We start from the raw sequence: 25,418 nt of genomic DNA on the forward strand, positions 1-25,418 counted from the left end.
TTAAATTCAATACCTCATTAAATTTACTTAGGACTACCTGCATTTGTATCCCCACTTTCCCAATCTTTCCAGCAAGGCATGAGAAGGATGGAGGACTGAGAAATAATAGGAGTGATGGCAGGGGGCTTAAGCAATCATAAGCAAACAAACATTCACCCTCTGTAAGATAGAGGCCAAAAAGAGACATCAATTTATTAATTACATTGCTTGTAAAAGTGAAAATTTAAATATCAGTCAGGGCTAGGATTTAGAACAGGTTACTTTAATAGATTTCAGTGGTTCCATGGAAGGAAAAAACTTGACACCAACCTTTAGTTGAAATTTACTTTGTCTGGTTGCTGATTTAATGTATTAATAAAGACACACTCAGCCCTCTCTCACACACACACAACGTATTTTCCATATTGTAAAAACTGTTTGAGTATAATAGATTGCCTTTGTAATACAATTTTATGTATTTTATTTTATGCATTTAAATCTGAGAAGGGATCTGCAGTTTTTGCCAGACTCTCAAAGGAATCCATGGCACGGATTGATGGTTTTATTGTGATTTTACTGTTTTTCTACACTGCTTTGAATTTATGAGAAGACCATGTAAAAAAATAAAAAAATAAAATGTTTTGGCCTGGCTCTCATGATAAGGCCCTGATACAATATAAGGTCTGCAATTAAAATGATACATCAGGGAAGTATCTAAACAGTAAGAATGCAGTCCAGAAATATCAGCATGATGAAACATCAGATGATCCATCAATTATCTAGTCAATTTATATATTATGAAGCCCATCATGAAATCTTAATTATGAATAGCAAAAGATACAGCACGAGACAAATCCAGCAGTTGGCATTTAATAATGAAGTAGAGGAATTCAACTCAATCACCTTTATTTATATTTTCCCCTATGGGTGAAGATTAGTCTGACATTTCAGCTGGGCTGTGGCTAAACTATAGTAAGCCATTCTGTATATTAATTCCTGAAATAAGACATGTTATTGTTTAGGAGAATGCAAATGTTTTCTATTAATACTTTTGCTATAGGCCAATATATGTCAACATGGCTCTGCTAGTGTTCTTTCTTTGGGAGAAGACATTGCTTTTATTTTTATTTTCTTTCATTTATTTATCAGAGCATTATTTGTCTACCTCATCAACTTTAATCTGGGGGGGGGGGACTTCAATTCCTAGAATTCTCCAAGCAGCATATTGTAGGGGAATTCTGGGAGTTGAAGTCCAAACATTGTGTGGACATTCTCTAGTCTAAAACACTGATTTAGCAATAGGCTAGATAAAAGCAAATCTCCTGCATGTAAAGCACGTATAGCTTTATACGCAAGTGTAAACATAACTACACATTTAACCAGTTCACTGCATAAGTGATTTGCTCTTTTTTTCTCAAAGCTTTGCCCCAATGATAATTCTGAGAATAAAGTAGTCTGTCCCATTTAGTACCATTTACTATAAACATTTGTCACTTTTGGAAACAGATGTTTAGGTAGGATTTAGGTAGTATTTGTTCCAGGGTGAAATTTGTATCTTCAGCAGATAAGGAAAAAAACAAAACAAAACAAAATCCATTTAGAGGAGTGACCCCTAGTGGCTCTTTGTGGTTATGAAAACTTTACAAATGCTTTGGGAAGCAAGGATTTGTAGTTTGGGCAAAATGTCCGTGAACTAACCAGGATAACATGAAAGTTTATACATATATTGAAGTGCTCCAGAATTAATTATCACAATAATATAATAGAAAAAGCAAGTTTTTGTTATGGAAAGAGAAACAGAAGAATTTGAAATTTACAACAAAATTTGTCATTTTGTTTGAAATGTTTTCAAATCTCCTGCAAATTTCTTTACAGGCAGTCCTTGACTTACAGCTACAATTGAGCTCAAAATTTCTGTCACTAAGTGAGACATTTATTAAGTGAGTTTTGCCCCATTTTACGATGCTTCTTGCCACAGTTGTTAAAGTGAATTACTACAGTTGTTAAATTAACAACACAGTTATTAAGTGAACCTGGCTTCCCCATTGACTTTTCTTGTCAGAAGGATGCAAAACACATGACCTTGGGACACTACAACTGTCATAAATATGAGTCAGTTGCCAAGCATCTGAATTTTGATCACATGACCATGGGGAAGCTATAATAACGGTTGTAAATGTGGCAAACAGTCATAGGTCACTTTTTCAATGTTGTAACTTTGAATGATCCCTAAACAAACTGTTGTAAGTCAGGGACCACCTGTGTAGGCGCCATTCACATTCCAGTGAGGCTTGGCTTTCCTCCTCAGAGACACAGCTTTATTTTGCCAGCTTCTACTTTAATTAGAACGAGGCTTCTCCCACCTTGCAGCCTTGAGGGAATTGCTAGAGTGCAATTTATTTATTTTGTGTCTACAACAAACCTTAAACTACCAAAATGAGGCCACCTTCTTGACTTTATCGTTGGCCAGAAACAAATCCCTTTCAGTGGATTATACTGTAGTGATCCACAGACCAACAAGTGGGCCAGACTCTGCGTCTCTCCACATTTGCACACTGTGTTATTATCCTCCAGCAATCTCCATTTGAGCTTGTTGGTCTTAGGCACTCCCACCCTCAACCTACTCATTGTCCTCCAAGTAACATAGAGATCAGATCTCTCAGTAGTGTCAGTTATAAAGGCAGATAGATTGCCAAGCAGCTGAATTTTGTTCACATGACTGGGGGGGGCACTATAGCAGTTATTAACTTTGGCTAAAATTCGTAAGTTCATTCAGTGCCATTGTAATTTCGAACAGTCACTGAAAGAACTGTCACAAGTGAAGAACTACCCGTTGGTAGTTGGAAGATATTATATGGGTGGAATTTTTGTTGGAAGATATTATATGGGTGGTCTGTTTCCTTTTTTCTGATATTCTGGGTTGCTGCAGTGTGTCTATATTCCTCTGAAAAATGTTCTTACACAGCTCCTCTTGTGGGAGATGGGTTGTTTATTTTGGTAATGAAGCACTTGGTTAGTATGTTTGTTTGTTTGTTTGTTTGATAAACTTGTGTTTCTGATTTGCCATCATTTGCTCTGCTAAGGATATCCAAGAAGGGTAACATGTTATTTTCTTCTTGTGAATTTTAGTGCTTTGAAGCTGTTGTTGATCCTCGACTTATAACCATTTGTTTAGTGACCATTTGAAGTTACAGTGCTAAAAAAAAAAGGGACACGACCATTTTTCACATTATGACTGTTGCAGCATTCCCACGATCATGTGCTCAACATTTGGGTGCTTGGCAACTGGCATATATTTATGACAGTTGCATTATCCCAGGGTCATGTGATCACCATTTGTAACCTTCCCAGCCGCCTTCCAACCAGTCAATAGGGGAAGCCAGTTTCACTTAACGACTGTATGACTCACTTAACAATTGCTGTCATTTGCTTAATAACAGTGGCAAAAAAGTTGTAAAATGAGGCACAACTCACTCAACAACTGTATCACCTAGCAATAGAAATTTTTGGCTCAGCTGTGGTCATAAGTTGATGGCTATCTGTAGTCTCATGTGTATTCTCTAGTTGTTTTACTTTTCTATTATGACGAAGTTGTCATCTACATACTGGGTCCATACTTTTAGTTGTATGTATGAGAATGCTATAGTTTCTAGACACTGCACAATGGTCTTTGCTGTGAATTCTGAGAATGGCAATCTCAGGGGTGTTCATCTGATTTGTTGATATATTTGTCCATCAAACTGAAAATAGTTAGTAAGACAGTGGTTGATGAGGTCCATGATTTTGGTATTTCAATCTTAGTGTATTTGGCTAGGTCAATTGTGCTGTGCAGTATGAGGCCATGGGCTCTTTCACTAGTTCTTTATCTATGTGAAGAGTTCTGTGACATCAAATGAAACTATAATTTCATCTTCTATTTTTAGGATTTTGATTAGAGGTACTGTATTGGGGAGTTGTAATGGTATGTGAGAAAGACCTTGGGAGATGGGGGGGAAACACGCTGCCTAGGAAAGATCAGATGGAGTGGAAGGATGGGAAGTGAGCTGCACAACAGGCCAATAAAAAATCCAGAAAGGATCCTTTCTATCTTACGGCTTTAAAAAGAGACGGTGGGATATTTGTATTTTCAAACTTGCAAAATTTTATTAGTCTAGCCTTACAATAATGTAAAATTAGTTCGTCAGATCATGTTCCCTTATGGTTTACCTGGAAAGACCAGGAGTTGATGGAATATTTGCTTCTGTCTGTGAGATGTCTATGCTCTTTTGTACATTTTTTGGCTATGTTGTAAGTTGTGGGTCTTTGATAACAATACAATTGGGCAAAGAGCTACATTGGTCTTATATATTTTTGTGTGTCCATAGATCTGTGGTGGAATGGGTCCACTGCTTTTGATTTACACTGTTCCTCTTGTGTTATTTGACCTTTCTTGATAAAGTCATTGATGCAAGCCCAACATACACAGTATATACTTTCTCTTCAAAGAGATGAGAGATTGGTGGGGTGGGGGTAAAGGCATATTGCATATGGCAGGCCTTTAGGTACCATGTCCAACTTCACCTTACAACCATACATTCACACATCCTCTCTCCATACCAACATAATTATTATAGACTCACTGAAACATATATTCCCACAGCAGAGCCTGCATCCAGGGATAGGTGAGTGGCATGAAGTTATAATTTTTTTTAAAGATGGTAGCTTCAACAATATGATTGAAGTCCATTCTTTTTTTTAGTATGCATCACCCATGTAAAATATGTAAATTAGGGGTATGGCTTTGATCCGTGGTGCAGTTTTTATCTTGATTTTGGGGAATCCCTCTGTGTGTGCCCCTGAACCCAAGACATAAGACCACCATCCTGCCTTGGCAGCAGCACTCCCTCAGAGGCAAGCAAAGAAAACCACTGCCCTTGCTTCATATTAGCTGCAGCGCATCTAATGGGACTGAAATGGGGCTAAAAATAACACAAGTCTTGTTTACAGGTAATCCTCAACTTATGACCACAATTGAGCCCTAAATTTGTGTTGCTAAGCGAGACATTTAAATGAATTTTGCCCCATTTAATGATTTTTCCTGACATAGTTGTTAAGTGATTCACTACAGTTGTTAAGTTAGTAAAATGATTGTAAAATGAATCTGGCTTTCCCATTGACTTTGATTGTCAGGTTGCAAAAGGTGATTACATGACCTCGGGACACTGTACACAAATGAGTCAGTTGCCAAGCATCTGAATTTTGATCACGTGACCATAGGGATGTTGCAACAGTCTTTGAATATGAAAAAATGGTCATTAGTGCTGTTGTAACTTCGAACGGACATTACAAACTGTTGTAAATCAAGGACTAACAGTACTTGCTTGCATACTTACTTCCTGGGGAGGAGTGGCCCAACGTATGTTCACACCATCATTCCCTGTTAATACGAGACTGTGTATATTCTCATAAAATCAGAGAATACAGTCATTCATAGAAAATTCTCCTTTGAAACCAGGGCTATTACTGATATATTTATTTGAATTTATTAATCGCCCAATTCCAGTGGATTCTCTTCAGTCTACTCCTGAAAAGGTGGAGATGCCTATGTAATTATCTTCACCACACAAATTGTGTTTAACTTCCCAATCTTGCCTACAATCCTGGGATTTCTTAGTGGTCTACAGCCCTGGGATTTCTTAGTGGTCTACAGCCCTGGGATTTCTTAGTGGTCTCCTGTCCCGGTCTCCCGTCTTAGTGGACTCGTCAGGCCCATCCTTTCTTGGTTTTTACGGTAGTTTCCTAAAGTCATCATTAGGATGCTCTTTCCGGAGCTGGCTGGGGGTGTTGCTGTCCCTCCTGGCAGAGTTCGATGGCGTCCATTTAAGACCAGCAGGCGCACCTTGAGCAGATGCAAAGGCGAGCGGCCCCGGTGATTGACAAGGCGAGCGGTCACGTGCTCCTGTCACGCCACCTCCCTCCACAGCAGCGCAGGTCTGCTGTACCGAGGATAAGTGCGCGCCGAAACAAAGTTCCCAGCGCAGCAAAAAAAAAAAAAAAAAGTTCGCCGAAAGAGTCAATGCCCGGAGTGCGGGCGGAGGAGGTCTTCGCTTCGTCAGCTATCACACCTCCCTTTCCATTTGCAGCGGAGGCAGCCGAGCAGCCGGGCCGAAGCTGAGATAACTTTTTCGTGGAAGTCCCCCTTGCTCTGCCCTCACCTAATAACAAAGGAGGAATCCCGGGGGCCGGGAGGAGCCAAGGGACCGCCCCTCGTCGCCGCCCCCTTCCTCTAAAGTTGAGCTTGCCCGGCTGGGTGAGAGGTGCTTCCCCTCCCTCCTTAGGGCGAAGCAGCCAGTGGAAGTGGAAGGAGAGGCGGCCAAAGGGTTCGCGGGAGTTGCAACGAAAAGAACAGCCGAGCGCGTCGGGTGAAAAGTTGCCTTTGCTTTTAGCGACTTGTTTAAGCTGCAGCGGCGGCGGTGGCGGTTTGCCTTTTGCGCTGGCTTCTGCTGGCGGGGGCGTTGGCTTTCTTTTGGAGGTTTCAGGGAAATCTTTAGAGCGAAGCCGCAGCAAAAACGCCACGAAGCGGACCTGAGGACCGACTGTCCGGCACATACGAAAGTTTCTGCTTCCTCCCTCCTTCCGCAGGTAAGCGGGTGAATAATTGACGGTGAAGGGAAAAAAAAAAAAACTAACGTGGAGGACAAAAGGGCACCCGAAGAATCCAGTTCTCTCTTCCCAACTTCTCTCCCGCCGCCGTAATTGATTTTCGGTCTGGGGGATACTTTCCGTTGAGTAATTGCTGTGAGTGTGTGCGTGTGTTTGTGAGTGTGCGTCTTCGCTTAGGGTTAAGCCAGAGGTTGGAGCGGAGGGGATTTCGCTGCAAAGTGACAACTTTGTGGAGAAGTCTGCTCCACGTGGGGACGCAGTTTATTATTAATTTGGCTTACAGTCGGTCGAGCGCTTTTTAAGAGCTTCTCTGACTCCTTGATCGATTGGAATTTGTTTTTCTCTCTTCAACCTGGCTCCCTTGTAGCAAATGAAGCGCGGGGTGGGGGAAGATCTTTATATTTGTTTGTCTTTGAGAAGGACCATTTAAAAGCCCCCCCTCCCTTTGGCATAAAGTTTAGTGATCTGACTTCGTGCTAGTAAAATATTTTATTTAGAATGGTCTGCCCGGGGATTCTTCCATTTGAGCACATTTTGTGGAATTTATTAGCTACCTATAGCGTTGGTGATGGACGTTAGAGACCGAGCTACCAAACGTAACTGTAAAACTCCGGGCAGCCGCTTGTCAGGATGAAAAAATCTCTTTGCCGCCATCAAATGATGCCCAGATTTTTGTAGCCCTTTCTAAAATGCAGATAGCTTTCATTGGGTTGTGTTTTATACTAGATAAAGGTTAGTTGCCTTCGAGTCAAGTTCAGCTCCTGCTGACTTTATGGATCTCTTTAAAGTTTTTTTTTTATGAGAGGTGGGGAGAGCTGACCGCTATTAATTTCTTGGTATATAGTTGTTAATTGCGAAGTCATGTCCGACCCATCGCGACCCCATGGACAACGTTCCTCCAGGTCTCCCTGGTATATAGTACATTTCTGCAAATTGATTCCCTGTCCCACTCAGTTTTAGATTTCTTGGCATGTCAAAACTACTCCGAAATATTTATCAGGCTTCACATTTACAATATTTGCATTTGGTGGGAAGGGGTAAGTAACAGTCCTGAGACTTAACTGTACCTATGTCATTGGTACTTCCTGAATTGCTTTAATACAAGAGGAAATACCACTGGAAGTGCTGCTTCTGTTTGTGATCTAATTGTACTGCAGCCTTCCCAGCCCTCCAGATTTCTTTGACTTCAGCTCCCAGAATTCCAAAATTTCGTAGCACACTAGATTGGGGAAGCTTAGTGTAAAGAGAGTGAAGAAAGACAGCTGTTGCTTTCACTTGAAGCGGAAAGTAACTGCAGTCTTCTTTATCATCAATCTTACTCCGCCTCCTTCCTGATACATATCTGGAGGTTTTTTGGGATAGTCACTGGTTATTTTAAGGAAGAATAGCATGACCTAATCTCTGTTGGTGTTTTCTAATTTAAAATCCTTGCAAGTTCTGGTTGCAAGTAGGCTGGAACCTGAGTAGGCATTAACTAGCTTGCTCTGGAGTGTTCAGAGGACCTTAGAAAAGACTGAAGTTTTGTTTGATGAGAAGGCAAAAGGTAAAAACTTGAGTGTGAGCTTGGCTGTATTGCTAATTTTAAGGGGGGAGGGGACTTTGTGGAAGAAAGTCATAGTAACATAGTTGAATGAGCAGCTAGAGTATCCATTACATGCTGTGTGCTTGTAGAGCAGTGTGTGTACACACAGGTTGCTTGTAGAACTGGAAAAGGCTGAAAGGTAAATTGGATGGTAACCAAATTCTGTGCTATGTGCAAAATCTGATTTGGATAGTACTGCTGAATAAAAGCCTAAATAAAAATTTCCTATCTTAAACATTATTTCCATATCTTATTATTTGTTCTGTTTCCTCTTATCCATTGTAGTTATATACTGATATTAGTGAATATTGTGTTTTTATTCCTAGTATGCCTTAAGGTTTGTTACCCTCCACTCTATTCACAGCCTCACTGAACCTTTACAAGGTGTAGTAGTATAAACATGTGGTAGAGAATTGATTCTGAGCCCTTGAGAAAGGGTGCAGAAAAATATTAATCGTGCATTGTGCCTTTGCTAGTGTATATAGTATAACTCCTATTTTATAGAGTTTAGATAAACGAATGTGTGATTGATAACTAGTGTTTAGATAACTAACATTCCCCAATGTAGCCTTGCAGGAGTTATCCAAACTCATCCAGACAAACTTTGGGGGTAAAAAGTAAACTGCTTTCTCTGCAACTGCACCCCCAGTTTTCTGGTCTGTAGACATAAAGTGCTAGTGATGAGAAAAAGTGTGAGGTTATAGATTTGCCCATACTTGTATGGAAGTATCCACTAGACCAGTGACCCCCTCAACCTTTTGGACACCAGGGACCGGTTCCATGGAGAGAGAGACTTTTCCATGGACCAGAGGGGGTGTGATTTTGGGTGCTGCCTGCATCCTGCAGATGGGCTTCGCTTGTTTCGGTGGCCCGGTTTCTGGCAAGCCATGACCTGGTGCCGGTCCACAGACTGGGGATTGGGACCCTGCACTAAATTCCATATAATTGTTTCAGAGAAAAAATCATATATAATTACACACCATATGTTGCACTAGAATGTATTTGGAATGCAGTAAATAAAGTATGTAGGTTCTAAAATAAGTATATTTGTTTTTTGTATGTGTGTTTACATTTCAGATATTTATTTCATAACAATCAAGAGTGTGAGTTCAGCATGCAGAGATTTTAAATAATTCTATATCGTGAATTTGAACCGGGAGAAAAAAGGATGGCCAAAGTTTTGGATATTGATAAAGGATCTGAGGGAAGTAACAATGAATTTAGCAACATCATTAAATCCAGATCTGGTAAGTTTCAACTAGCAAGTAAATGTTTTTTCCCTAATAACATTCCACTGTAAAAACAAAGGAAGTGCTATTTATTTGAAGGGCCAGAATGCATGTTATGTACAAGTGCATGCTGATGTCCCTTTAAACAGGAAAAACTTGTTTAAGAAGGGTGTGATTCGGAACAGAGGAACAGAAGTGTAGGGCAAAGCCTTTTAACTCTTTTTTGTCCTCTGTCTTTTTGCCCTTATCTCCATTTCTGCTGCTCTTTTTCACTCCCAAACAGTGTCCCATATCTGCAGCAGAAGTATGCATATTACGGAATGCTTTGAGATAAATTTCAGTGCTTCAATTGACTTTTCCAACCTGTGGTTTTAACAAAAAAAAAAAGGGGGAAAAACCATGTTATTGTGTAATGTGCAGTTTGTCCTTCTCATTCCTTTCTGATTCATCTGCTTGTCATAACCTTGTTAGGGACTTGAATCACTACTTCAAGAGGCAATTGTAATGTAATAATAATAATTATAGGCCTCTGCTTTTCTGCGGTGTAAGTAAAGTCTGTTTATTTAATCTCCTCCCCACTCCATATTCCAACTACATTGGGTTTTATAAAGTGCCATATGTCCAGTATGCCTATGGAATTATCTAGCAGCATTTGCTGTTTGAGGCCTGGAAAATGTACTGTGTGCATTTAATACGTTTAAATATACTAATGAGAATAAAGGTTGCATAAATCTGCAGGGGCAATTTCATAGCTAACATATTGCCTTATTTCAAAAGCAGAACTGTAGCAATGAGTGGGGAGGAAGGTTTCATGCGCACTTTGGAAATGGGGGTTTCTTGCTAAAGGTTTCTTAAACTATGTTAACAAGGTGGAATTGCTTAAATTGAAAGAGTTCAGGTGTAATCTTGCACTGTGCAGGAATCAGTCTGAGATAGCTGATGTGCATTAATGCAAAAAATGTGGTTTTTGATAAAATGCTTTTTGATTCTTAAAAAGTAATTCTACTAGGTATATTTTCTGTGAATGTCCTCTCCTTATAACCTGATAATTAAAAACCTTAGCTTTATTTTTCAGATCTTTGTAATGGTATAGTTGAGCTAAAATCCAATGAGACCTTATTACAAAGTACTCCTATTGATTGAAATAGTGTTTATACCAAGTAGATGTGTGTAAAGTTCTATCATTGCAACTGATTTAACCAGAAGGGAAGTGCTAAACTCTGTTTACTAAAATCAAAATAAGTTTGCCTATCTTATTTATTTATAACATTTATATTCTGTATCTTGCCATCAGGTGACTCTATCTACTTTGTGGATTGTCCTGTCCTCAGATTATTTATTAGTTTTAGACATAACAGACCCTTCAGGAGAATTTCTTAGGAAGCACAATGGCTCATGAGTTTAGGATGCTGGGCTGATGATTGGCAGGCTCACGTTTGAGACCCAGTTGCTGCCGCAGGACGGGATGAGCTCCTGTCACATGCTTCAGCTCCTGCTGACCCAGCAGTTTGAAAGCGGTGACCACATGTAGATAAAAGGGGACCACTTTGTTGGCCAAGTTCATGGGGATGTGAAAAGAGTCCCCAACTGGGTGTCCCCCAGGCAATGGTGACATCACCGTTCAATCCTTTCAATCCGGAAGCACTTTGGTGCTCCTGGCTGGGTTACTAGAAGAATTTCTTGATGGAAAAGTCGTCATACTTTATAGTATACCAGGCAACAAGTTAAAAACCTGTTGTCATTTGAAGTTTATTCCACCTTCTTGTGCCAAAAATTGTGTGTGTGTGAGAGAGGGCTAAACATAAGAAATAAATATGTGAATTCCTACCTAGAAATACATTTGTTTGGTATTCAACATTGTTATATAGAAGTGATTCAATGTCTAGTTTTTATTTAATAATTCTCTTTGATAAATTGCAGTGCATGTAAAAAAACTGGCTGATTTAATAAAAATATATTTTTTTCTAAGTTGTACATTTGTGCAACTTTTCTGAAGACTCAGATGCACAAATTTCAGCTCTCAGAATTCTCAACAATGAGCATGCTAACCAGGGAATTCGTGCAGTTATGATCTGCACATCTGCAGAATCTACATTTCTGGCCTAGCATTTTCATACATGTTGACTACAGTTCTCATAATTTCAGTGGGAATTTCAATGAAGTATATCTGAAGAAGGCGACAAATTAATGGGTTATGTTCAAGAATTACAGAGTAATTGTATCTGTTAACTTGAATAATTGATAACTGCAAACCTTCCTGTTGTCATAGTAGTGATCCCTGGAACTAATTGGGGCCTCCAGCAAATATTTAACTAAAGGTGGCTCAGCAGAGAATATTTTTTAAACCAGGCTAGGTTACGGATCCAGCTAGGCCAGTATTGCCTGTTCTGCTTTCAGCAGCTCTCCAGATTGTTGGTTCTCCTTTTAACTGATTTTTGACCTTTTAAATTAGATACATCGTGAATCAAACAAGCAATTTTGGGGGGAGCAAAATGGTAGCTCTGTCATAAAACTAATGTTGCTCACCAAAAGAAATACTGGCTTGAAATCAAATATGTATAGCAATAAAAAGTCCTTTCTCTTCTGCAAAGCAGTCTTATCAAATACAGATGGTCCCTTGACTTTTATAAATGGCTTTTTAGGAATGCAGGGGCTGAAGTGGGAGAAGGAGCCAAGAAAACTGCAGAGTGAAAATGATTTTTTTCTCTGTTTTTGGAGCCAAATCATGATATTTACAGTTAGTATTTTTCAAGCAAAACCTAAACAGTAACAGTCTCTTTGAAATCTCAGTATTATGACTTAGTGACATCATCAACAATCAAATGCACTTTTGTTATGTATTTTGCTACAATGCTAATGTATTCTGGTACAGCTGCATCAGAGGCCCCCAACCTTTTGGGCACCAGGGACTGGTTCCATGGAGAGAGGTTTTTCTGTGGACTGGAGGGGGCGTGGGTTCGTGTGCTGCCTGCATTCCGCAGATGGGGCTTTGCTTGTTTGCGCGGATCGGTTTCTGGCATGCCGCGGACCGGTGCCAGTCCATGAACCGGGGGTTGGGGACCCCTAAGCTACATAACTGGGGGCTACAAAAATCCAGGTAGCTACAAGGTGGCAACATGAAGCTAGAGTTTTCTATTCTTCTTGTCTGCCATTTTGTGATTGTTGGTTCTAGGAACTATAGTGTCCCAATAGATAGTTGAAATTCTTTTCATTCAAAGCTAAGTTGCTATTCTGAAGTTAATTTATGTTATTAATTTTGAATAATTTTTAAAGCAAGCAAGACCAGAGCCAGAGTGTTGTGGAAGCTTAAAACTTGTTTTCTGGCCATTGTGATTCCTGTCTCCCTCTTCCAATGAATACATATAAAAACATTTTGAAAAAGAGATGCAAAATTGGAAACCTTGCCAGCAAGGTAAATTTATATCAGGTGTGTGTTTTGATCCCAAGTAGTATAGTGTAAAGACTGTTTGGCAGAAGCAAGTGAGAAAACTATGTCTTCATGGTCTAAAACAGGGGTGTCAAACTGGCTGCATGCATAGGCTGGATGCATCATGTGCAAGCCACGCCCACTCCCGCTCTGCGGAGGCAAAAAATGTCACAATACATCACATGATGCAATTGCGTTTGACATCCATGGTCTAAAAGCTAGTTGAAAGCTAGCTTTATGATGCTTCCAGTAGAGTAAATAAACAACCAAGCTCAGAGAGCACCATGGACTCTCCAGTTTCGATGCTTACTGTTCGAACCTCTCTTAATAACAAAAGTATGTATCTAATCAATGATTTAGACTTATTAAATGGGAAGAACCATTAGGAAAAACAATCTAATGTGTGGGGAAAGTGAAGCTGATCTTCAGATAAATGTAGTTGTTTCATGGGTATTCTCAGGAATTTTTTTCAGGAGGAAAAACTACAGCATAGTATATGACTGTGATTTAACATTCATGTCTCTATTTAGTAACATCTGATGAATCTTTTTAGTAACAAAATAATCAAACTTTTGTATAAATTTGATTATTTTGTATGATTGCTCAGGAAAAAAGTACTGTGTTCTTCTTCAATTTATTATTAAAGCCGAAGGCCAACACATAAATTAAACATTCAGATAAAACAAAACTAAACAGAACCAACACAAGAAGACATAGCAATATATTACAATACATTAGTACTGTGTTCTAGTGTAAGAACATTAGAAGTGCCCTTATACAAAGTCACATCCTGGTGTTCTAAACTCATTTGCAGTGGCAGCATCTGTTTTGATGTTTTGGTGAGTTTTTCCCAACTCTAAAGTTCAAGAGTTAACTCTGGGTTGTTAACTCTTCAAAATGGAAACTGTTCCATTGAATTATCACCCTTCTGACTGATTTTGAAATATATTGAACATTCTTGAAAGTATCAACAGAGTCTGATTTGTTTCTTCTGCAGAGGGACAAATGAATATACAGTACCTAATTGGTTACTTTGAACTGCTTGTACTTTTGTACTATCGATTACTGATAGCTTTATCACCTAAAATTTGCATTATTTGAATTGTATACTGTAATGTTTGTTCTTAAAGCTGCCTGCCTTTAATTCAGATTGAATAAAAATACGAAAAGGCTGGATACCATCAAAGAATATTCCTATTATAGTTCTGGTGACACTGAGCATCTTCTGCAGCAAGTCTGCCAAAATAGGTAGCCTTGGCATTGACCAATCATCATATTTGGTTAATCAAGACATTATAGTTCTCTTTTGAATAAAGTTTTCACAGGATGAAAACCATCAGGCTCTGAAATAGTTTTTAGAATGAGCTTTTCTTTTTCTAGCTATTACTAATTGATACCTAATCAGTATTAGGCAGAGATGTTCTTGATCAGACAAAAGGCAGATCAAGGATTTGCTAGCTGTCTTAAGTGGCATCTAATCAAAAAGAACATTCCTTTCTCTCATTTTGCTTAGATTGCATTCCACTGCAGGTTCTCTGCTAGACTGTGATGTCTTTATAATAATTTTTTTTTACATGAAAGAAACTATTAATTCTGAGCAGTAGCATACTATACTGTACTGCATCTTTGGCCTCCCCCTACATGTGTGAAATTCCCCAGAATGCGCAAGTTAACAAGCCATTGTTGAGAATTCTGGAGGTGGAAATACACATATCTGAAGTATGCCATGGTGAGTGAAGGCTGCCATTTTGCCTCAATACCAGAAAAGAGGAAGAGGTCAAAGAAAAAATCTTATGATCTTTCTTAAGCTAGTACATTCGTGTCAGAACCCTCTTCCATAATAAACAGCACAAACTTTTACAATTCTTGTATCACAGACTTGCATTCTCATAAAATGATAGTATGCCTTCCGTTTTTATACAATTTATTTTTTTATGTTTTGGTTAAATACACCAGTTAAGAACATATTTCCCAGAATTAAGCTTTGAATAGTAACAGAAAAGTACGGTATACTGTGCTGATAATAAGTTATGATTCATTAGTGCGTTCTTTTTATTTGTTCCTCCTTCCTCTAGCCACTCTTAGTTATGCATTATATTAACACTCCTTTTTTATTTTAAGGACAATTCTGATAGGATTGATTGTGCTCTTTATATGTAATGCTGTTCATACATTTACTCTTCTGAACAAGACGTACTTTTGGCAGCTGCATGCCTAGGGCTGGGAATTTATGCAGTGTTAGCCGTGTCAAATGGCAATCGATTGCATATTACTTGGATTCTTTGTAATGGAATTTCAGCAGAGCCTGCAGACAGAATTTCTCAGTTGTGTAGAGTATAATCAGACCTCTTTATTTCAGACTGTCCTTTCGCCTACATGCTGTTTGTATGTTGTAGTGGTCAGTTGGAATGACCTTGGGAGACTGGGGAAGAGATGCTGTCTAGGGAGCAATCAGATGAAAGATGCCTTAGCCTAGAGCTGCCTAATGGGCAGAGGAAAAAACTTTGAAAAGAAACCTCCCTAAAATATCAGGCTGTAAAAGGGACAGTGGGTGATTTGTATTATTAAACTTTTAAGATTCTGTCAATCTGTAGCCTTTCTGTAAAGCAAAGTAGTTCATCTAGTTGTGTTGCCTGTCTGTTCTACTGGGAAGGCTAACATATGTCCAAGTTGGATCTATAACAGTGTTTCTCAACCTTGACAATTTTAAGGCATGTGGAATTCTGGGAGTTAAAGTCCACATATTTTAAAATTGTCAAGTTTGAGTAACACTGATCTATAATATTTGGAGTGAATATAGGTCATTTGGGAAGGAGAAATCAAACTTTTCTATGTAAAATCTCCTTTCAGTCAAGTTTCACTTTAGGTGTCTTCAGAACATATCCATGGAACTCTCCTAGCAACAGTACAGAAAGAATTTCTCTTTGTCACCTTTTGGTGTAATTTTTTGTTTAATTTCTCAGTCTTACCTGTAGCTCTAGAAGGTCTCCCATCCAGGGCCTGACCAACTCTTCTTAGGTTTCTAGCACAGCCAAGATATACCAGAGTTAATTGGTTAGGGCTCTTGCATCAGCTGTATGGATGGTATTGACAAAAAAAAAAAAAAAAAAAAAATAAAAAATCCTGTCCCTGCAACTGTTCCAGGTCTGGTCCAGGATATTGAGTAAGGTTTTGCTGCTATAATGAGCAAGAGGTTGCTTAATCTAACATTGAATCTGATTTCTGTGCTCTTCTTTTTCTTTAACACAGGGGTCTTCAAACTTGGCCCTTTTATGACTTGTGGACTTCAACTCCCAGAATTCCTTAGCCAGCATGCCTGGCTGAGGAATTCTGGAAGTTGAAGTCCACAAGTCATAAAAGGGCCAAGTTTGAAGACTCCTGCTTTAGAAAATGTACAGCATGCCCATATTGGATGGGATTCTCACATGGTGCAAACCTATTGTATAATTTGTTTAGGCTCATCATGTGTGAGACCTGATAATTGTGATATGTTCAGTAAGCCACAGTTAAATAAACCACGGAATAAATTGATAGGTGAACCTATATATGCCCTCATACTTGTATTTTTAATCTTAAGTCTTCTGAACCTATTTAAAACATATACTGTATATTGGAATTAACCCTAACCCTAACCCTAACCCTTCATCTCATCCTGAATAATTGAATATTAGCATGAAATGTAAGAAACCATTGAACTACTGTAAGCATTTGTCTTCATTTTAAACAACTGCTCCCAAGTGATGTGGGCACACATGGGTTTAGTTAAGAAATTGCGTCTTCGGGGTAATGTTGTGGGGCACAGATATGTTTGTTGACGTTTCCTGATGACATTGCTAGACTCTCCCTCCCGATTTTTAAAAAACTTTATTTTAACTAAAAAGAATAGGAAATCTGCCTGCTGCAAAGCAAAATGATAGCCTCCAGCATCATTTTTATATGCAAAAAAGCCAAAGGACCACAAATAAGCTTTCTTGGAGTTTAAAAAGGATGATGATGTTCTGGTAGCTCAGTGTTTAGTTTAGAAGCCCCAGTTAAGAGGGAGCATCAGGATAGCATGTCATGCAATATTGTGCATTTTTTCAGCTGAACCAAACTAGTTTGCTGTAAGTGCAGTTCACCTACCATTCAGAGTTATAGTTTCTTTGGTAGGTCACAGTTGACGAGATTCAGCTAACACTCTAAGCAAACAGATCACATTAAGGATTAGGGTGATATGTGAATCAGGTCCACATGTGTCCTTTCTATGACCATTCCCTATTACAGCTTTGCTTTGAAATTTCTAATCCTCGCTTCCTTCTGACATAAGTCAACCATAAACATTTGCCTTTGTGATGCAACTTTGTTATTTATTTTTATATTGAAGTCTGTGTGGTCTGTTAAAATGCCTATGTATAATTCTTCTGTCAAAATGTACAATTGGTTGGTAGTATTTTCTTTTGTGAAGTTTTCCCTCCCCCCACTCCAGTTTGATTATATAGACTTAAAAGATTGCATACTACAGTTGTTTACCTTGTGCCCCACTGGAGTCAGTAACTGTTTCTTGCTGAGTTGTAGGCTGCATGGCAAGCGTTATGAAAGCAGGAATTCTGAATACCTTTTCTTTCATGTTATTGTTTTCTCACACTTGGTAAGTGTAATGTTAGATATTGCTTTGATGGTTACATTCAAAACAAGATTTCTTTGTCCACTAGCAGAAAAAGTGAGTCAGATGAGATTCTAACTTTCCAATATTGCTAGCTTGATCATTGTTGCACATAACTACTCTCCCCTCTTTTTGTGTGTGTGTCTGTGGCCTAGTATGTGTCTTTTGTGAGACTTGGAAACAAACTAACTTAGGATTCAAGCATAAACATAAAGGCACTTTTTTTATTTGGTCATTTATTTATTTTTCTTTTACAATATCAGGTAGCTGCATTAATATAATTCTAAGATACATGAAAAGCATAAAGGGTACTATTATTTCCCTTTATTGAAATTTGTTGTTAATGAGGAGAGAAATTGCTTGGAACCATTGCAGAAAAAAAAGAGACAAGAAAAATAATAGAGAAGAATACTAATAATAGAAGAAGTGATAGAGGGAGTTGAAGTTGCCTGAACCTTGGGCGAAGGTGACCATGTCATACTGGAATTCAATATAATGCAAACACAAGCTATAGAATATAATCCAACCAGTGTCTTAAACTTTAAAAGAGCTGATTTTAACAAACTTAGAGAGAGCCTAAGCAAAATTTCATGGATAAAAATCTTAAACTCAAGAAGCATGGGAAACACTGACAAATATATTCATAAAAGCCCAGTCCAACATAATACCACTAAAAAAGAAAAACAAGAAATCCAAGAAGAAACCAGCATGGTTGCACAAAGATCTCTGTGATAAACTGAAAGAGAAAAAGAATAAGTACAAAAAATGGAAAGAGGGACACATACCGTAACTAAAGCAGAATATCAGCAGATAGCCCGAATCTACAAAGATGAAGTCAGGAAAGCAAAGGCTCAGAATGAACAAAGACTTGCAACAAAAGTCAAAGATAATAAAAAAGTTTCTTTCAACATATAAATAACAAAAAAAAGTTAAGGAAACTGTTGGTCCATTAAAGAGAGACGATGGCAAGGCAGTAACAGGTAGTAGAAAGAAAGCAGAGCTGCTTATCTTGTCTGAAATGGTATAGGGTCTCCTGCTTGAGCAGGGGGCTGGACTAGAAGACCTCCGAGGTCCCTTCCAGCTCTATTCTGATTCTGAAAAAAAGGAAAAACCATTGAGATAAGCGAAGTAATAGTTTGATACAGTATACATATAAGATGGCAAAAAACAAGTAAATAAAACATACTGTCAATGAACTTCAGCAAATACTCGACCAAATAAATAACTTGTAATATGAGGAAAGGGCAACAATGTATAGACCTCATTTTTGAAATGGTTTCTTCCTTATACCTTGGGATAAAGCAGGAGTGGGCAACTATGACTCCTTACAACCTGTGGGCTTCAACTTCCAGAATTCCTGAGCCAGCTAAGTCCACAGGTCGTAAAGGGACCATAGATACCCACACCCGGGATAAGGTGTTTTTTGTAACAGAAGAATGGGTCCAGTGGTATTTAAATCTGCATGGTCTTAAAACTGAAATAGGAAGGTTTTTTGTATGGAGAGAAACTATGTAAAGGCTGCATATTTCAGATAATGACTTTGCACTGACAATAGCAAACTTGGATAATGGTTTGTGGTGGAATTGTGCATTCATCTTGTTTAATCTCTTTTATCATGTCCTTTGCATGTTTGGGAAAGTACTTGCTTTGGAATCCACATTCCTGTTTATGTACAAGCGAAAGAATCTTGGTTTAACCCTCCCCCCCCAAATCTTCTAATTTGGATGCAAAACCAGAATTGTTTCAAAATATGATAGTTACATTGTAACCTTTAAAAAGGTTTTGATTTATTAAGCTAGGACCACTTTTTTTATTGGATAAGAATCCTTGAGCCAGATAATATCTACCAAAACTGTAGTATTCATATTTTATTTTTTGTGGTGTTTGTGATAGGAAAAGATTGCAGAAATGAAATTAAAAAAAAATTGTTCAGAATGGAAATTCTATTATGTTTTCATCTCCTTTGCATAAAACATTCCAGTTTCAGTCATATTTGCATTCAGGCCGTTGAAATTGTATTATTCTTACTCAGCAGTTATTCTTCAAAGCTATCCAATTAAGCACTTATAAATAAGCCATTCTATGTATTTGTCAGAGCTATGCTCATTTTTGTATCAATACATTTTTAATATTCCTTTTTAAATACCTCCATCTCATATATGGAAAAGAAGATTCTGAAGAATAAATTCCTCATGAAGGGCCTGATATGATTGCAATAAAGAATGGAGGACCAGAAAGCAATAAAGCTTGTTCCTCAGTCAGAAATCTTATGGTTGAATGGTTTGTCTGCCTCAGAATGTAGCAGTCCACTTCATAGTCACATCTTTGCCTTTTTAAAACTTCCGGAATGGTCTTCTGAAGTAGCCCATTGACAACATATTGTGCTATTCTTACTTTGTTAGCAGCTGGTGGATAATGGATATTTGATACTGCTCTTTGCTTCTGTTCAGATTTTTGGAGGAGCAGAATTAAAGAACATTTGGATCTCTCTTGTTTTTAGTGCAGATCTATTCCATTGTTAATTTTTCCAGGTTGTTCCCTGGTCATACAGTATGTATCACCTTGGATTCTTTAGTCACATTTTTTGGAAGCAGGGAACCACCTTTATCTGGTGTGGGAAAATTGGAATGGAACATTTTTTGCTTCTCCCTTATGCAGACTTTCTCTGCATGATTAGATAGATTTGGCCCAGTGAAAGTCAACAGGCAGTAAATTAAAAAGCATGACTATTTGACACCTTCTCTCTAAAACATCTGTAATTCACTGTTCTAATAAGGAGAATATCCCTGATAGATCTATGTGTTTATTTCTTCTCTGTCTCACAGTGTGCCACTCTTGATTCAAGCAGCTCTCAGCAAAATGGTATATTGAGTGCTGTTCTGTTTTAATAACAATAGCTGTCATTAACCACAGTGTCCCATTATGCCCAAACCTTGAGCTTACCAGGTATAGAAAAAAAAATATTGGCTGTTTTTTTTCTATTCAAGGTTTAGGCCCAGGTGAACTAAATCAGTCCTCATGGAAAAAGTATTGAACCAAAATCTGTGCTATACTTAATTTTGCAGTTTGCAGTTGTACTATACTTTATATGATTTTGCTAAGCTTGTTTGTTTCAAATATATTTAGAACATAAGGACTGGAACAGTAAGAAATAGGGAACTGAAAGTAGCTGATGGATGCGGATTTCAGTGTACATGGGGATATGTGGAAAGTTATGTTCAGCAGAGGGTCAGCAGAAAGTGTAAGATTGCTGATCATCTGTCTACAGTCTTAGGATGGGAAAGGGTATAAAGAGTTGGGACTGGACCTGATTGATTTGCCATTGGCCTATAGCTGTCCTTATTGGAACTGCTATGTCATTGGACCTCATTTCAATGTAAGTGATGTTGTGTTATTATGTTTGCTATGTTCCAAATTATTAGCAAAATAAACCTCTGAGTCTTAAAGTAAGAATTATTGTTTTGCTGTCTCTTATCTTTTCCATTGGGTTTTTCCACGATACAGGATAAGTGTGGAATGAAAAGAAGAAGGAAAGGGGAGAGCATGTGGGCTCGGTGCTTTCTGCCTTTTCACTTATAGGTTTAGCAGATCAAAACTGAACTTCTGAACTGGCCTAGTAATTCTGTTTTATTTAGCAATTATTTCTTGGTACTTCCTTTCTGTAACAAAGTGGAGAGGAAGTTAGAAAACGTGAATGCCATGTCCATGCTGGTGCCTTCCAAATGAGTTGAGCTACAACCCTCACAATTTGCAGACAGTATGACCATTTGGAAGAATTGTAGAAAAAAACTTTCCATTTCTATTTTAGATCATTAAATTTTCTGCCAGTGCCTGTCATATAATATTCTGCCTTGCATCATTACACTATTGATCCATCTAAATTAATTCTGTCAACACAGTCTGACTTGCTAGGTTTCCGGCAGGCATCTTTTCCAGTCCTACTTGGAGGCGATCGGAATTAAATTTGGGATTTTGTGCATGTGAATCAGAAGCTCTACCATTGACCTTTAGCACTGAGCATATGCAGTGTATGCGTTCTTGGAAAGCTATATAGTACAATGATTTCCAGATTATGAAATAGAAATAGAAATAATGTTAGGACCATAACCAGCGGGCTCTATTACAGTCATAACTCAAGGATTACCTGTAGTTGAATTGTTAATCCATACATCAAGACTAGGATGACAGTTCAATTAATAGATTATACTTTGTGTGTAAGTGCTGTGTTTGTTCTTTGACTTATGCTCTGAGTAAAATAATAGTTTTACAGCCAGACTCACATTTTTCTATGGTCAGCATGTAAGAATCCCCATTTCAACCTTCTCATTTGACATTCACCATTGCTACCCATTCATAAAAGTAACTTACATGTCATTTTTTTAGTTGTAGTGCCCAAGTTGATTTTGCTATTAAATGCCTTCCATTGCTAAACCAGTTTTCAAAGTGGTACCCACAACAATTTGTTTATGCGTATTTGTTTTGTATATATACTGTATTTTTTATTCAATAAATAAAGCTATAAGGCAAACTAAACCCCCCCCCTTTAATTTTGGGGAAAAATAGAACCAAAACAAAAATGAAAACAAATTGAAAAAAAGAAAACTTGGGAACAAAAGAATATAACTTTGGATATATTTTGATAAATAAATCAGTTATGTGTGGTGTGCAATTTATTAATTATATGCTCAGTCCCCAGAATGGCTCTGGCCATCTAGAACATTAAAAATAATAATAAAGCTAAAAATATGAATCAAACATATATTCCAGCCGGCAGCCACTTTGTTCATTCCCAAGTCATGGGCTTCTAATATTCAGGCTCACATGCCCAGGGCAAAAATATTGTATTGCTTTAATTGTCTTTGATATTTGTGTCTGCAGTTGGATTCCCTTTTAAAACATTGCTGGTTACTTTTTGAGTCATTGGATAATTTCATAATTAACTCCTGCAGAACAGAATGAACTTCACCAACTTTCTGATTTTCATTATAAATAATGTGTTATAATTGTTCAATGGTGTAACAAGATAGATGGACTTTTCTTTAATCCTAACTTAATAATAGGTGAGCCTGTAATTACAATTTACATTTTTCCATAATCTAATAGGCTTTTGTCAAAAATATATTCTAAGCTTTAAGAACAAAGAACTTTGTTTTAAAGTATCACCTGTAAAATAGAAATAACTCAGTTGTCTATAAATACTACTTATTGTAAAGCATAAATATATCCAATATAAATTTAAATAAAAGCATAATGAAAGTAGGTAAGGGTTAGGCTAAAGATGATTATTATTAGTTGTTTGGTTATTTGTAATATATCAGTAAGGGTTGTTGAACAACAACAAAAATATTACAGGCTCTGCATATGTCTTTGCATGATTCATGGACCAATGATATAACTATGGTTTCGTTGCTGCCCAGATCTGAAATGAGACTTTATATTGTTTAAATATCTATCTGTCTGATATCTATTTCTCTATGTTAAAATCTCTAAAAGTGCTTTTGATTGACATGACAATGCTAACTTGTGGCTTACCCCCAAATGAATCTGGGAGCTGAAAAATCACTTGTTGTGGCTTGTTGGAAGGAGCCATTTAACTACTGAATTCAGCCCCCTGCTTCATGCAGGAATACAGATGTAGATATCAACAACAACTTGTTCCCCAGCCTTTGAGTGAAGATAACCAATGAAGTGTCTTTCCCCCCTCCCCCCAATTGTCTGAATAATTGGTTTCACTGTCAAATGTGTCTTACTGTTTCAGGGATTCAATAGCTTCAGTAAAGTTGGGATCATTATTTCATGTCTTGCACTCTGGAATGATAAAGAGCAGGTCTTTATCGCGCGCGCGCGCGCGCGCGCGTGTGTGTGTGTGTGTGTGTATGTGACATTCCTTACAAGTGCTTGTCTTATCTTTTTCTCTTATCCTTCCAAAAATTTCCAGTTCCTGATTCCTCTACTCAAAGGATTTATTTTCTAAATCCCTGAGTATATTTGTTGTCCTTTACTGAATAGATTTAATATAGTTTGTTTGAACATGTTGTGATGACTTTGTATTTTGTTCAGAAGAGTCTGTCACTTCATATTCAGCAGCACAGCCACCTGAAACATGTCATGGACAGATGGTTTGTACCTGTGCTATTTCTTGGTATATTCTTAAGTAACCACAAACCACACTTAATGTGCTGCCTGAACACAATGTTAATACATTAATCTTGAAATTTTTCACTTTTAAGGATAATAGTGTTTCTTCCAAGAGTTGGTAATATTTTATAATCTTGGATGGATATTGAGCCATGGTCTGGTTTGCCTCATCCCCCAAACAAGATTTGAGCATTTTCAAAAATTAGCATCAAATATTTTTGAATTAGCTTTTGAAGAGTTGGAGTTACTAAATGGATGCCTTGATGCCTAATTCTGGTTTTTATTGGTGGCCTTTGACAGCCATGACACAGGTCTTGGCAAAGTTTAAAATCATTGAGGTTTAGAATTGTAATCAGTGTAGCAGGTGCTGGTCATCCTAGACTGACTAGCTACCATTCATCCTCTGAATCATATCCTTGGATGCTTATTTCTGTTATTTGACATAGGTGAGTGAAGCTTAGTATCTAAATGGATCATGGGAATCTTTGAGTTTCCTGTCCCTGTAGTTTACCATTCTGGTTCTGAAGGCAGAAATGTAAATTAGAAGTTAATAATTCATTCATATGATTGTGCAGTATGCTATGTATATAGTAATGCATTAGTGAAGAGTCAGCTGGTCTCATTGATGGTTCTTCAGTCACATGATGGCAGCTGTCTGGTTTAAAAGCTAAGGTGTTGCATGAGATCTAATAGTTGACAAATGAGAACTCTTGTGAATTGTCTCCAAAACATTTGTATCCACTTAGGTGGAGATTACTTTTTCTTGTCTGCTTTATTGACATCATGCATAATTTTGTACTCCTATGCCAGTTTCAGTTTTAACAATTTTTTTTCATAAATTTGTGATATAGTTACCTCATTTCCTCTTGAGACCAGATTTTTTAGAACTGATGAGCCATATATATCTAGTTGGAAGATGTACATGTGAAAATAGGTGATGGTCATCTGTGGCTGAAAGGAGGCAGATGGATGGGAGGTGCAAATGTCTACAAACATCACTGCTGAAAAGTATGAAAGTCTTTGAAGATCACCTGTAGGATGAGAGGGGCTTCATCTGCTGAATTTTCTAACATCTAACAAGATGTTTCTTCTCTACATCCCTGCATCATTTCTTCAGTTCCCTCACGTTTTATTCATCCTCTTTTATCGATCTCTTTTTTCTTTCCCTCTCCAGGACAGCTATTCTTTTCTGCTATATTTTCCTATGTACTCCTTTGTGCTGTTTGTGTTAGAAGATGGTGGATAATATGTGTGTGTGAATGGTTTGTATCTGAGAAAGAGAATTTATGTAGATGGGGAATGAATTTTAGAAATGTGCCATTCTTTGTAGTGTAATCTCTGGCACATACACACACACACACACACACACACAGAGATAAACAGATTATATAAAGAAGTTTCTTGAAGAGAGGGAAATAATTTCATCTGGAATTGGCAGTCTTAGATGGCTAAGGCAGAAAAATGGGACATTGTATAGGGTTTATGTCTCAGTTAATAGTTTTGTTTTCTGTCTACTCTTTTCCTTGTTTGGAGAAGGGTTATCTTACATGCATAGTTTGCTGTTTTGGGTAAAAGCGCAGAGAGTCAACGAAGGAAACATGCTAGACTTTTTCTGCTGGTTTACTTTATTTTGGATAAATACGATATATGAACAAATTGGATGAATGTTGTTTGTGGAGTAGAAATCTCTATTGTATCCCTTTCCTCCCATCTGTAGCTCCAATCCCTCATGTTCCTACAAATATCAATCAAAGAAGTCTCCCAACCTTCCTCCCAGCA

At 37.8% G+C, this 25,418-nt stretch overlaps 1 protein-coding gene across 4 annotated transcripts in view; it reads left to right on the plus strand.

Annotated features, from left to right (window-relative positions):
* The first annotated feature begins 5,841 nt into the window (after positions 1 to 5,841).
* UTRN (utrophin) overlaps positions 5,842 to 25,418 on the plus strand; it is a 348,263-nt gene continuing 328,686 nt past the window's right edge. For 2 of the 4 annotated variants that reach the window (XM_039346845.1, XM_039346844.1), the window contains exons 1-2: positions 5,842 to 6,600; positions 9,281 to 9,450. In XM_039346845.1, the coding sequence (XP_039202779.1) occupies positions 9,372 to 9,450 (79 nt within the window). In that variant the 5' untranslated portion in view covers positions 5,842 to 6,600; positions 9,281 to 9,371. The remainder of the gene's footprint in view (positions 6,601 to 9,280; positions 9,451 to 25,418) is intronic. The other 2 variants (XM_039346843.1, XM_039346846.1) reach the window with 2 other exon arrangements.

This window comes from Crotalus tigris, unplaced genomic scaffold (assembly GCF_016545835.1).
Source record: "Crotalus tigris isolate CLP2741 ecotype Arizona unplaced genomic scaffold, ASM1654583v1 scf7180000018030.5226217, whole genome shotgun sequence".
Taxonomy (NCBI): domain Eukaryota; kingdom Metazoa; phylum Chordata; class Lepidosauria; order Squamata; family Viperidae; genus Crotalus; species Crotalus tigris.